The 15010-nt window shown below is 45.2% G+C and overlaps 1 protein-coding gene across 13 annotated transcripts in view; it reads right to left on the reverse strand.

Moving 5' to 3' along the window:
* NCAM1 (neural cell adhesion molecule 1) overlaps positions 1-15010 on the reverse strand; it is a 345984-nt gene that overhangs the window by 34908 nt on the left and 296066 nt on the right. For 4 of the 13 annotated variants that reach the window (XM_053670452.1, XM_053670455.1, XM_053670454.1 and 1 more), the window contains exons 9-15: positions 11201-11230; positions 7646-7796; positions 7106-7290; positions 6648-6744; positions 6162-6332; positions 4429-4560; positions 3290-3304 (exon numbers count right to left, since the gene is read on the reverse strand). In XM_053670452.1, the coding sequence (XP_053526427.1) occupies positions 3290-3304; positions 4429-4560; positions 6162-6332; positions 6648-6744; positions 7106-7290; positions 7646-7796; positions 11201-11230 (781 nt within the window). The remainder of the gene's footprint in view (positions 1-3289; positions 3305-4428; positions 4561-6161; positions 6333-6647; positions 6745-7105; positions 7291-7645; positions 7797-11200; positions 11231-15010) is intronic. The other 9 variants (XM_053670453.1, XM_053670456.1, XM_053670458.1 and 6 more) reach the window with 3 other exon arrangements.

Here is a 15010-nt window from a genome sequence, read left to right on the forward strand (position 1 = left end):
TTAAACCATGCAAGTACAATGTCACTGGAATCAGAGCAAGAGAGGTACCAACTCACCATGATTTGATGGTCTGGTTAATTCAGGTAAAAGTGGATCTCTTTCTCTTTTATTTGGCTCCAGTTGTTTGCATAATTGCCCATATTATTTTGGCAAAGGGCTAGATGTTTATGTACTTTAACCACAATAAATTACAACGCATTTAACTTATACTTGCAATGTGCCATCTAGGGGGCAAACTGTGAAAACAAAACCCTCAAGATGCCTCTTAAAAAGCAGAGACTCATTCATATATAATCTTTATGCCCTGGAAGGAATCATTTACTTTGCTTCATGGTACAGAAGCAATTAAGAGGTAATACTCAGGCAATGGAATTGTGCAGGTGCGTGGCTCAGTCATGAGGAGGAGATTCATGACGAATTATGACATCATCTATTCAGGACCTCGCTGCTCTTACAGGAAAGCAGCCCTTCCTGACGCAATCAGAGATTTTCTGCTTTCTACCTAAGAGTGTCTTAACAGCATGAAGATATTTGTCTTAAAAACACATGTGACAGAGGCATTTTCTCAGGCTGCATTCCATTTGTTTAAGGTCACAGCTTCCTCATTTTCTTTACATGCATATTTATGAACTGCACACAAGAACCTCCAAAGAGAGGAGCCATGATTTCCAATCTGGCGACTCAGAAGCAAGAGTCCTAGAGGTATTTGTGGCTTTGGCTAATTTCATCTGCTCATCCCTGCTTTGACATATTCATGCCTCCAAATGTGGAGAAGCCTCTTGTGGAACAGAGGCAGCAGCCCCGTTATTGAGGCATGTCTGTGGACTTCAAGTGAGGGGCTAGTGAGAAAGGCACTGGCTCTCATCCAACACCTCCAACCCCAGGGTCTGGCAGCAATGGCTCCGTGTCCTGTGGGCTAGCTCCCACTGATCCTGTACCTTCTCTCCCTTGGGGTGAGGGTGCCCCCAGGGCCTAACTCCAGGGTCATGGGTGCACTGTACATCTATACCCCAAAATTACAGGGTGGGATGCATTGTCAGTGGGTGAGATGAGCCAGTGACAGAGACCCATGCCACTGGTTCTGGGGGCACGGTGCAAGCACATAGCGAAACTTCTGTAACTGCTGAGGGATGATTTTGTTTACCTAAGTTCAGATAACCTATGCACCTTCCAAGTAATAGGAGTGAAAACCCAGAGAAGGTCACTTCTAAAACCTGCCCTTACTTTCTAGTAGCAGTAAATGGGTCCAATAGCAAGTAGGCTACTCACTGCTTAGTAAGTAGTAATCAGTAAGCTTACTGGTGTCTCCCAGCTATATCCACTTCAGGACAGGTCTAGGGCCAGCATGATGCCCTCTGGGCTAAGTTCCCACTTTAGCAGCTCTAGGAAGGCTATGAGCGTGCAGGGACAGGCCGTAATAACAGACTTCAGTGAGAGTATGGTGTTCCCGCCTATTACCACCTCTTAGCATGCTCAAGTTCTTGAAAAAGGCACACTCATCTCAAAGGCTATGCCATGGTTCTCCTTATCTAGAGGAAGTTTGCTTTTTGAATTCTTTAAAGCTTAATTTTATTAAATGATTGAGAAAACTGACTTTTCATGCCACTACTGATGCCTGCCACTGTATTACTCATGATCTACTTGGAATGGAGCGCTGACCCCGTCATTTTCCAAAGGGTTTCTTGGAGCCTTGTTTAGTTGCCTATTTTCATAGTATCAGACAAAAAAAACAACAAGGTCTAGAGGTCTCCTTTAAAAAAAACCAAAACTAAGCACTGACTTTTTAAAACAGCAACTGCTACAGAAATTCTCACCTTTACAAGGGCTGAGCTGGCAATGAATGAAGAAATTGACTTATAGCCTTTAAAGTTCAAGTCCCAGTGACTGATTCAGTTCTCAAACCCCAGTTACTGGTTGGAAACTCAAAGGCGGCCTCACCACAATAAGCCCACACTCATGTACTGATACCATTTAGAAGAGCAGGCAGGAAGACTCGGGCTAAGAACCAGCTACAGGACCCGCGGAAGCTGCTTTCACACCCAGAGCTTCTCCTTCTGCATTCTCTCAAGGAAGAGCTGTCAGCCAGAGCAGACAGCTGTTAGTCAGTCCTACCTGTCAGCTCCCTCCCCGTTCTGTCTCCTTCCAGAACTGCTTCATTCAGGAGCCAACTCTGCTGAGATAGTTAATTTAACACTTGCTCAAAACTCCAGAACGCCTACACCAAGCTACTTAGTTTCTGCTATTGCTGCAATATTTCTGAGTAAATTTTTAAAAGATGAGCTTTGCTGAGTGTCTTTCAGGACCTAGGAACTTTTTATGGAAAGAGTGTACAGCTTTCTTGGAAGAATACCTTTTCTTCCAAGTCTTTCTGGGTAACCTGTCTTTCTACTTCTGAGCTCAGCCTAGGAAGGAGGAGCCATGCCTCAGCAGAAGTGAAGCTTGGAGGCATCTGTGCAGGCTGGGGAGACTGGACCACGGCTCCATTCCCAGAGCAGCTTCCTGTCACCCCTGCTCCCTGTGTGTGCTGGGTACAGCTTACACAATTAGGGGGTCCTTTCCTGGGAGAACCACCTCTCTCTATGTTTCTACTTACTAAGAAGCTGGTTAGTTTTCCCAAACGTGGAAATGGCCGGTTGCAAGTACCTCGTGCTAAAGAATAGAGCTGACTGGAACTGGGAGTTTGACTCCCCAGAAGCTGCCCGCAGGACATCCCCATGGCCTGGAACCAAATCCTATTGACTCTTTGTAATTGCAGCTGCTGCCTCCCCCACAGACCCTCCTCTTGCCCTCCAGCTCCCACCACCTGGAAGACAGAAATGGAAGGCACCACAACCCAATTCTTTCATCTCCTAAAAGCGCATGTGGAAATCCTTTTAAGTTCTCTTTTTCTGTGACAGGATTTTGACCAGAGGCCTGGTGACCACGTGGTCACTTCTCTTGGCATCCTGGCTAAAGGTGAGGTGGTACTATAGCATATATCAAGAGACCATCAGCAGATGCCACCATGCTTGACTCGGCAAACAACATTGTTGCCACAGGATAAATGTCACACAGAAGTTAATAAGTAAACACAATTTCAAAAGACACAAAAGTTGCATGCTCTAAAACAGGACAAGGGTTAGCCTCTTTAAGAGGAGCACAACTAACTACGGTCAGTGTGGTTAGGCCCGGAGAGTAGCATCTACTTCAGCCTCTAGGGGACAAAAAGGAACTGGACTAAAATGAAGAACTAGAACTAGCAGATGTTAACACTATAGAAACAGGTAATGAGGTATGAAGAGGCACTTACGTGGAAGAGGGATATCTGCATTTCCCATGGATGGAACACAGGCAAAAAGAAAAGACAAGAGACAGACCCAAGAAAAAAAAATAAAATGTAAAAGAAATGGCTAGTATCCGCAGGACACGTGGCGCTAGAAACTCAAATTATCAAACTACTTCCAATCCAGAAAGAAGCAATTCCTGTAGAAGGAAGACAAGACAGGCTTTCTACTTCTGGGAAGAAGTAAGGGGATCTCTCTGGCTTCAAAGAGAAGGAAGCAAAGGATTCCCTGGTTTGCTTTTTAATACCAGGAATCAGAGAGGCCCAGGGAGCTCAGTGACCAGGCCAGGAGTTGAGTTCTACAGCATCATCTTCAGCCAGATGGACTCAAGATCCTCCAGGGGCAGTAAGTCAGTTCTGGGGAGGGATGTTGCAGAGCAGAGTGTGCCCAGGGCCTGGCAGTTTGTGGGAAAGGAAGGGCAAAATGGTGGGCACACTCAAACGAGAGTGGGAATGATGGCAGAAAACAGAACTGCATCCCTGAACGGAATCAGGAAGAAGCCGCTCTTGAAAGATGATGTGAGGAAGGGAGACCCCCAGCTGCGCTCCTGGTGTGGGAAGGGAGGAGGAGCAGAAAAATCACAGGCCTTGGCATCTTTTTCCCTTTTGCATTGTTAAGACTTTGCTCCTGCTCCTGCATCCTACAGCATTCTCTGCTCTCTTATCATTTAATATCTCTGCCACATCATAGTCCCACAACTAATTATATGAACTGTCACTGCTTCTACCCTCTTTCTTCAAGACATAAGGTGCTTTGGGCCTTTGTGACCTGTGTCAGAAAGCAACCCCCCCAAATCCCTCTACCACACACTGCTGTGTTTCTCCCCTCCCTTTAATAACATGTCAGTGGTTTCCCCCTGGGCTGTTATTCTAAAGAACTGGACCAGCTACTCTGACAGTGTCACCAAGCCCTCGAGAAAGAGAATAAAGGGATTTAGTATCAGTCATCACTGAGGGCCACAGAACTAAGAGGTGGGACCACCTTGAGCACAGGGACCTGAAAGACAAAAAGCTGTCATCTGAACAATGGTGGGACAGCTCGGGGTTCCCCACTGCCTCCAGGAGGAGAGGGTGTGGAGGGAGGCGGGGCAGCTGGCTTTACTTACGGACTGGCTGAGTCTTGAACTCGGAAGCTGCGCTGATCTCGCCCAGACCCTTGCCATTGAGGGCTGCCAGTCGTACTGTGTACGTCGTCTCAGGCTTCAGGCCCACGATGGTAACGATGCCCTCCATGCTGGCTGTTGTGGGAATATCAGAAGGATCACAAAGCATAAAAAGCCCATTAGTAAAATGGTGTAGCTGCTGTGGAAATCAGTATGGTGGGTCATCAAAAAATTAAACAGAATTATCATTTGATCCAGCAATTCCACTTCTAGATATAGACACAAAAAATTAAAAGCAGAGACCTGGAATAGATGTTTGCACACCCATGTCACAGCAGCATTGCTTACAGGAGCTAAAAGGTGGACACAACCCAGTGTCCGTGGAGAGATGCACAGAAAGACAAAATGTGTTGTGTACACACAATGGGGTATGATTCAGCATTAAAAGGGGAGGAAATTCTGAAACATGCTATGACATGGGTGAACCCCGAAGACATTATGCTAAGTGAAATGAGCCAGACACAAAAGGATAAATACTGTATGATTCTACTTATATGAAGTGCCTAGAATACCAGCTACATAGAGACAGAAAGTGAAGTGGTGGCTGTTGGGGCTGGGGGAGCAGGGAGTAGGGAGTTAGTGCGTAATGGGTATGGAATTTGGGTTAACACAAAAAGGTTCTGCAGATGGACCATGGTGATGGTTGCACACCCATGGGAATGTACCTGATGCCCTTGAACCGTATACTTAAAAATGGTTAAAGTGGTACATTTTATGTTACACATATTTCATGGGATCAACCTGCCACAAGGCTGGTATGAGGTTTCAGAGGAAAGTTAGGGAGGTTGTAGTCCTGATGACATAGAAATCCCTCCCAGAACCTCCTGACCCCTCACCAAAGCCCAAGAAGAGATGGGAGATTCTCTGGAGGAATGAATTCTCAGTGAAACTGGGCTGGAAGATGCCTCTGATTGGCTATGACCCCATGTCATAGCCCATTCCCAATTCTACCCTGTTATCACCACTGGAGCCAGGACTAAAAACTTCTACAGAAAGAAAACATACTTCACTAAGTTATTTCCATTTAACCCCACAAGGGGAGTGAGACATAAATATACTCAATCCCCTGGGAAAAACAGTCTGGGCTCAGAGTCTTCAAGATTGAAGACATTCAAGGGTCATTTTAAAAACCTTTAATTGGAAATGTGGCACAGGATTAATTTAAGAGCAGACGTGTCTTGCTGGCTCCACTTATCTGGTTAATATTTTAATATTATAATCACATGATGGTCCCTGAATGTGCTCAGGCAGGACCGCCAGGAGACAGCAGGGAACCAGTAGCAGGTGTCACCCACACCTGCAGAGCCAGGTGGACTGGGCGCATCTGGCTGTGCTCAGCAGCTAGGCAGGGCCTCTGCTTGGCATGCAGTTGGGATGGCCTCCTCCATCTGGGCAGGGTCATGGGAACCAGGCTCTGAAGTGCCGGGGGCAGAAGGCCAGCACGTCTACATGAGATGGGACCATGCCCTGATTCTGAGGGGACGGTGATGATGTTGTAGCACGAACCCGATGGCACATGATGGCACCTGGCCACCCCCAGTAGGCGAGAGAGGGGTGTGCTACCCCACCCAAATGGGCAGTCAGGGTTCCAGGATCTGATAAACATCGGGGAAATGTGTGTGCCCAACACTGAGGGACTCATCCATCGAAAGAAGCAAAGATGTTTCCCAACTCACCTTCCTTGGCATCATACCACTTGAAGTGCCACATTTCCTCCCCAACTGCTCTCCACTCAGCCTTGTATTTGAGGATGGGCACCCCGCCTGTGGCCTCTGGTTCATCAAACTGCACCTGTGCTGTGCTGGAGTATGGCTCCACCTGGTCAATGGATGGTGAAGATGGGGTGTCTATGGGAAGAACACATATGGAGACCCAGGTAAGCTCAGGCAGGGCACAGCTTGCAATCACAAAGCACAGCACTCTTACTTCTGCTCAGTCTTGAAATCCTGTCACCTGCATCCTGTCCTCCCGACCCACCTCACTATATGATTTTCTCCCCATGTGCCCTGTACCCACACCCTCAAGCCTCCGTCTGTCCTGCTTCCTGACCTCTGGCTTGGCTGATCTTGGCTTTTGCTTCTTTCACTCTCCTGACACCAATAAAGAACATAAAATGGGTTGGCAAGAGTTTGATGGGTGGTGCATCCATAAGGGGTGCTCACCTGCTTGGACAAGAATAAATTCCAAAGACTCCTGTCCGATGCGGTTCACTGCAGTGCAGTTGTAGTTTCCAAAATCATTTTCAGAGTCTGGGGTCACCTTTAGAAAGAAGGAGCTCTTGGTTACATGTCCCTTGGGACGGCTGCAGCCTCAGAGCCCTGTTTGTTAGATTAAATTAGTAAAGAACAGAACTAGTAAAGCAGGAATCATTAGCTCCCACTCAGCCTTAAGCCAGAGAGAACAGAGAAGGGGCTCAGGAAAGAGTCACACTCTACCTCCCAGGCCCTGAGGTTGCCCAGGGAGAGAAAGGGGACTGTACCAAAGCTCAGTTTCTTCTCTGGCTAGTGGTTCCCAGCTCAGGACATGCCAGAAAAGCAAGAGGGATTTTAGTTGCATATAGGAGCTCATCTATGGTCAAACGGTGCCTTTTCCACCCTGTCCCTTGTGCTACCCCACTCACCTCCAGGTAGCTCGCAGAGGGTGTGTTGTAGATCTTGATATTGCTGTAGTTGGAGCTGGGCAGCAGCTGACCATCTCGGAACCATGAGATTGTGGCACTGGGGTAGGCAAATACCTCGCAGGTGATGTTGACCTGGTTCCCCTCCCAAGTGTACACAGCCACAGGGCCCTGCAGCTTGGGGGCATCTGCAATGAATGGCAATGACCGTTGGGAGAATGCCACTATCGTGGAGCCCTACATATCCTGTCTCCTGGCACAGGAAGGTGGGCGTGCCCCGAAGTAGAGCTCTTGCCAGGCTGCAGTAGAGGTTGGGGCTGTCCTGGCAATCCTGTGAGCTGCACGGCAACGCAGAGGGCATGCAGGCTTATAAGAAGCCTGGGGATGGTGTGAGGAGGTGATCTGGGGACACAGCTCTGAAATGGCCTAGGGCCAACTGCTGAGCTCACTAGGTGCAGGTTGGGTCCCAGCTGCTATTTTCCCCTTTCACACAGACCCTCCGTGGCCCCTGCCCACCCGGGTCTTCCCACAGTTATTTCTCACACTGTACTTCGAGGTACATGGACTGGGAGTCCTGGCCGATAGTGTTGCTGGCAGTGCAGATGTATTCTCCAGCGTCCGTGTACTGGATGCTCTTCAGGGTCAGGGACGACACACGGGCATGGCTGCGCACCACCATGTGCCCGTCCAGAGTCTGCCAAGAGGGAACAAAGCATGTCAAAGCCCAAGGCAGGCCAGGGGTAGGCAACCAGGCCACCGCTTGTGCGTGACCAGCCTCACACCCTCTCTCCCCTCTCTGCTAATATCTAAGTTTCACTTGAGGTACCAAATAGTGGGAGAGGTTGCAGAGAGCACCATGGGAACTGGGGTGTATCCAAAGCAGAAACTGGGACTCAGTTTATGTCAAGCTGCCTAGCTGTGCGCCAAGATGATTTGGATCAAGGACAATTAAGGTCTCAAGACGATTTTGTCTGGCATGCCTAAATGGAAGCAAAACCCCAACCAGCAGGTATTCTAGCAGAAGCAGCCCTGCCTTGTGAGATTTGGGAAATGTGTACTTCCCTCCTTCCCTTGCAGCAGTCTGCCTGTCTGCCAGTCCCATGGTGCATGCACACACCTGAGAAATCCAAATGTGCCGAAATGTAAGAAATTAGATAAGAAACCTGTATTTATTCAGATGCCTCACTTTCCTGGATGCTTAAAAGTAACATGATTTTATTTTTTAAAAATCCCAACAAGTGAGACTGAGGTCAGGGGCTGCTGAGCTGGAAGTAAGGGTAACTGGGTCCTCTCCCCAGGGATGGTGCTACAGAGAGTCCCAGGTAGGTCTGGGATCCTTGGCACCACAGTCACCACCGTTTTCTAGTCCTCAATATTATAATTATCTTTCTGAGTCTCTGGAATTACAGTGATTGGTCAAAAAGGATGTAAGCATATGATTCCTGGGCAATGGGCACTAGAATATTTCCAAGGGCCAAGGGTTCCCCCCCTTGACACTCTAGGTAAAATGGCTGCTGGTCCAGGAAAAGGCTGGGCATGTGGTCCAAGTTCAGATCCTCCAGAGAGTTGGTAATCTAAAGGAGTTGTATTCTTCACAGGCTGGGGCACACTCTTATCTCCAGCATATAATATTCTGTGGAAAGGGGCAGGTAGGTGAGCAGTCCGCCTGTGTATGACATCTGTTATCCAATGAGCTTGGGCCTTTAAAGAATGAAGGAACACCCGACTTTAGATTATTTCGATATGCTGGTTTGAAAGCCCAAAACCCAGAGCTGCAATGTCTTGTAGCAGCTAGTTTGGGAAACTCAAAAGCAAGGCACCACTGGCCTTGGCAGCAGTCTCAGCGGATCTATCAAACAAGTCACTGCACCCTCACTGACAGATCTAATCCATTTCAGCCATTTAAGCCCCATCACATTTCACAGCTATTTCAGGAAATGGTTGTACCGACAGCTATACCTTTTTCTCCCCTTCTATCTGGTCTCTTTCCTAAATTTCTCTTTCTGGAAATTTTTCTCATTTAGTGAGTCAACAGACCAGCAGGCAGCCCATTATAAAGAATGCTTTATTTTGCAGTGGCTCATGACAGGATTGATGATGGGATTATTTGCCAGATGCCCAGTTCTCCCTCTTAGGGGCACAGATGTACTCCAGGGCACCTGGACTACCTCCCTCTGAAATTTTTACTCTGGCACTGGGACAAAGTCAGGGAGTGCCACTTGAAAGCAGTCCAGATCAAAAGTCATGTTGATAATTCAGGCTCTGGAGGAGAAAGCAGATGAACTCTGGGCAAGAAAGAAAAAATCATAATGGCAAGAAGACCCTGTTTTGCAAGGTATGAAGGGCAATTATAATTATTCTTCTCATCAAAACACTTTTGTCTTTCTTCTTCCAGGGAAAAGGGCTAAAGCTTTTCAGAACTAACGAATGACATGGCCATAACCCAAGTTGCCTTTTGAGCTCATCTGAACTAAAGGTCTTCCCTCTGAATGAGAAAAACAGGAGGGAATGAAGCCTCTGGGCCCCATGGGTGGCCCCACATAATTGAAAGTCAATTATGTCTGGAGTGAGATGTAAAGATAAGGACACTTCTGGAAAAACCAGAGTGTGCTGTCTGCTTAATGGGAGTAAGACCATTATTTCCACTTATGATAATAATTCTCTTAATGTCATCTTAATGCTCCCTGATAAATCTCAGCTCCTCCTTCAGCCAGGTCTAAAGCAGAATGACAGGGGGAATATGTACAAGGCCAGGCAGAAGGAGCTCTGCAGCTGCTCAGGAATTATCCGACTAACTAACCCTTCTCTCCCTTCCCCAATCCCAGTGGGTCTATGACTTTGAAGCAATAAAACACCCAGCCTGTGTCAGCACTAAGCGATTCCTGTGCAATAGGAGGGAAGCATCTCAGTGAGGATGTGCCTAAAACTACAGTTCCTACGACGTGGAGGATGGTCTAATGCAAAGACAGCTTGTAATGAACTAGATTTGATGATGGCAGTGTGTTCATGTGCAAAAATTAGTATCAGTGCCTGGGGACAGGCAGTCAACTTTTAAATATTAAACAGCATTAAATATTTATAGCCATGACCTGAACACATGAGTTATGTGTTTTGAATAATTACCATTTTTAAAAAGACTAAGAGGATAGATTTACCTAATTATAATACAACCTACAGGATTGCTTGCTGGAGTCTACATTTATAGCATTACAATGTCAAAGTTCCATCTGGAGAAGAGACAAAAGCTACCTTTTTAAAAAATATTTATCAGTTAGATCATTGAACCTTGTCTAAAGTACACTGGTTTTTGTTTCACCATCTGTTACTTAATCATACAAATCAGGTGAAAAATACTGGCTTGGAAGTGTAACAATGAAAATCTAAAGATTAATATTTAGCTTCAATTTTCAAACTAAGTCCCATATAACCCAAAATGAAGGAACAAGTCAGAGAAATTTCAAAGGCTAAAGGCTACTGACCTTTTAGAAACATGAAACTATTTGTGCCAAATCATTCCAATCTCATAAATTTAATGCTCTATGAAAGTAGCATAGATAACATTTAACAACCTGGGAAAACCAACCAGAGATCATTCGCATTGCTCCGAGATAAAGTGGGATGCGGTACTTTACCAAGACCAATCATTATAAAATAAGTGAGCAACAAGATGAGTTGAGCTGGAAAAGAAAGGACTGAGTGGGATTTCTGATCACTAACCCTGTGACTTCACGATCCAAAGCTGCGTCAAGCAGGTGAAAGTCAAAAACTATCACCATTTCAAAACATCGGCCTTCGAATTGGGGAGATTTATTTCTATAATGACCTGGATGTGATTTCACCAGCACCGTCAAGAGAATAAGATCCAGTTTTAGAAAATAACAAGGATTTGTTCGTCCACTCCCAACACAGCTTGCTTGCTCATCCTAAAGTGACACTATTGCTAAGTAACATCTATCACTATCGACTTATTCTTTAATCTAACTAAATTACTAATTAGTTTAGCATGTCTGGTTATTAACTATAATGATGAGTTAAACTGCAATACTTAATGGGAGTAATGCAAAACTAAAGACTGGCTAGTGGTCAGGTAAGCTATACCTCTTGCTTCTCTGGTCGAGTCCACGAAGCCTGGAGAGAACAAGATATAAAACACAACAAGAAAGCGGTAAAATTTTACAACATGTTGCTTCAGAGAATTGATGTATCACACGGCATTCCGTGCACATGCAGCTTCTTTCTAACTCAGAATTTTTCCAAGGCTCACTTTCAGTGGTGTGTTTGTTACCCAATACAATTTAGTAACTAACTTATGTTCGGCTCCCCCCCACCCCACCTTATGCACACGAAGATGTATAATTCAAAGGTAAAGCCTTGCCTCATCTTTGGTAGACAGACAGACACATGGACACCAGCAGATGCATTATATACTGCTTCTATTCCAAAATGTCTTGGATATTCTTCATAGTATTTGGTGACACTACTTGTTCTAACCACATAATCTAGAGATACTTATAGAGTAGGTTTCCTCCTTTGGATTTTATCTGACAGCTTATCATAAATAAACTAACGCCATTTTGTGCTCATGCATTTCATAGCTCTGCATGCATACTATCAAAAATCAAATTTCTATTGTTATAAAAAAGGAACAACAACAAGAAAAAGAGCATAGAGGTTCATTAGGAATGTGGGGAATGAAGTCCTTAAGACTCTGGGTCAGGAAGCGTTGAGAAAACCAGGCTCTGAATGCTGTGGTGAGGCCCCGGGCAGTCCTGCGAGGCAGAGCAGGGCCCAGGTGGTGCGCAGGCCCGAGCACGCACCACCATCATCACGCATGGCGTTTTCCACAAAGCGAGCCAGCTCAGGGACAGAGAGGATGGGTCTTTTCCTCCCCACAGCTAGATTTTTCTCTTTTTATCTGGCACTTGGAAATCTACTCTGCGTAAAGTTTTTGTGTGTTCATGTCAGAAGTCAGAAATATCATACCCTGCATTGTTCTTTCTATTAAATGGCATGACTGCCTGATTGTCCCTGTGTTGAGATGGAAAAAGAATAGAAAAGATAACAGAGACACAGCAATGCAATCCAGAAAATGGAAATGAGTTAGCAAACATTCAGTAAGACTCCACCGAGTGCAAGGAGCTCTTGTGAGAAACATGAGGGTGGAAATGTGGGATTATGTCACACGATGTTGGAATGAAGAAGAAAGTGGGAACAGAGGAACAGGCATAGTAACAGTGGGCCAACAAGTCGAATGTGGTTGCCAATCCCACATCATTTAGAAGTTTGTCTGTCACATGCCAGGGCTGCACGAATCAAGATGTTTTTTTAGGGCCTATATCATATGGAGTTGTTTGTTTTTCAGGTCTGAGCCTACTTGTTTCTTCTCCCAAATCCTTATGGTCTTCTGGCTTTTAGAATAAGTAGTTGCTAGTCACACAATATTTCTAGTTGCTTGACCTTCCACCTGTGTGTGATGGGAGGATTGGATACGCCTTGCCCCTAACAATTTGGTGAAGGTATGTGGCCTACTTTAAGACAACCTGATATGCAAATACTGACAAAAAACTTAATTAGAATATGATTAGTACAATTCCAAAAAGTGTTAGCTCCAGGTGTTTATTATCTTACAAGTCTGGAGAAACATGTATAAAAATTAAAGTGAAACATCCCTTCACTTATTCTAAAGTATTCCCTGTTAGACATCTGCCCACAGCCTGGGTAAGTGAGCCTCTGATTGCTCCACACAGGCACCTTTTCCATCTTTAAAAGTGAGCACCTGGTTTATATTGAATGAGGAATTCTTCCTGGTGATAAAAAGCTTCAGTTTCCAGAGAATTCAGAATTTCAAAAGGTCTTTTATTTGTGGGCTACTTGGTCTGCTCAAAATTCGAGGTTTGCAAAATGCTTTTCACTTTTTCTGTGTCTCTTTTGATCTCAACTCTTCGCCCCTGTCCTTTTCCTTAAACATTGAGGCTTCATATGCTTTCCTTTACCAGTCATTTCAAAGGCATGTTTAAACAAGCACACAGTAAATTTGTTCTGCCAGAGACAGATGATGCAAATTATCATTGGGAAGTTCCATTCAATATGGAAATAGTATCGGGAATTTAGTGCCACTCACTCAAGTGCCTGGCAGCAGTTAAAGTCAGTGTGGGCAGGAAGAGTAATGAAATGGTGCGGATGCACAAACTTTCTTTGTACCTGCACTGTCACGGTGACCTCCATACCCATCAATCACACCAACCCACTGCAACATTCAAATATGTTTTGTTTTTCATCAACATAATACTGACCACTAAGAAATGAACTACCTTTCAGACAAAGGATCTACCCTAATGGTTGTCAGCAGCTGTGGAGTGAAACCAACTCAACTAGCTGAAGCTCAGCAGATTGATGATGATCCATTTCAAGCAAGTGATTGGACTAAGGCTAGAGACATGACCAAAGACAGGGTATGACATACAGGCTCACTGTTCTGGGTTTTGCTTTTTTTCCTTATTTTTTTAATGAAGAAAAACATAAGTATTCCATTAGAAATTCACTATGTGTCTATGGTTGAAAGCCTTTTCCCCTCTCAGTGAAGCTAAGGACCAGGCTGCTCTAAATAGCTTATATTGGAAATAACTTTATTAAAGAAACCATTGAGCTTTTTACACAAGTCATTAAAATCATGAGAATGCACTGGGGCATTTGGTGTTCTACCTTCTTAGCCACTGAGCCAGAGGAAGCCCTGGTGGCATGCTAAGGGTTCTGTACTTGACCCTGTCCCAGTCAACACTTTTACCAGTGACCTGGACAAAGATGTTTCAAATAAGTGTTCACATAAGGTTGGAGCAATAACTAATACAATACTTCCCAGGTGCATGGGGAAGACCACTCCATTGTCTGCCATCGGGCCTTGTGCTCAGGGTGGGGTCGCCATGGGCTGCTAGGCCTTATTAGTTTCAATATATATAAATAAAATAGAGGGCATGTGGATTGAAATTCCCTAGACCGAAAGACCTCTAAAGAACAGTTCTAATAAAAGGCATTCTTAACTGGACAGAGAATGGACTCAAATGATTGTTCTCAAGCCAGACAGTGTTTTTACATGTGGAATTTTGGTAATCACAATGATTAGAGGTGGCTACTGGTATTTAGAGGGAAGGGCTTAGGGTGCTAAATATCTTGCAATGCACAAGGGACAGTTCCAGTAAAGGAATAGTCTTCCCAAATTTTTGTAATGACCACATTGAGAGACACTGGATTGCAACCAACCAAATATAATTTTTAACAGAAATAAATATAAAATTTTGCATGACTGGACAAGCAATCAATTGCATAAGAATGGGATAGGAGATACGTGTATTACATGCAGTTCATGTAAAAAGATCTGAACCTTTTAGTTGACCACAAGCTCAATGTGAGGCAGCAGGATGAGGAAAGTGCGGAAGGGCCAATGCAACTCTAATTGCAGGATGGCATGCAGATCAGGGGAGCAATAGCCCCAGGGAAGTCTACATCAGTGGCCCTGGACACCACAACATTTTAATGCAGCACAGGTGAACCAAAGCCATCTATTACAGGAAAACTGGTAAGGTACATAAGAAAAGACTGACTGAAAAAAATTGAATAGCTACTTTGCGGGCTCTCATACAAAGGCTGACTGGCAGAGGCAGAAATGCTGAGAGGCAGAAGGGGCAAGGAAGCGGACCTTCCCGATCATCAGCCTTGGCCAACTGCCTTACAGAGGACAGACACTGTCACTTGCAGGCAGGGGCTAGGTAAGACTAAGCAACCTCAAGGGGTGGCTTCCTTCCAGCCTCCTATGATTCTGGCATTTTATGTGATCTAATTCTCAGGAGCCTTCTTTACCTTGGCAGTTGGATACAACTCTCTATTCTTACCTGTTTAGTATATCATCCTGCT

The sequence above is a fragment of the Artibeus jamaicensis genome, unplaced genomic scaffold (genome assembly GCF_021234435.1).
Source record: "Artibeus jamaicensis isolate MK-2021 breed Jamaican fruit bat unplaced genomic scaffold, CSHL_Jam_final contig_585, whole genome shotgun sequence".
NCBI lineage: Eukaryota > Metazoa > Chordata > Mammalia > Chiroptera > Phyllostomidae > Artibeus > Artibeus jamaicensis.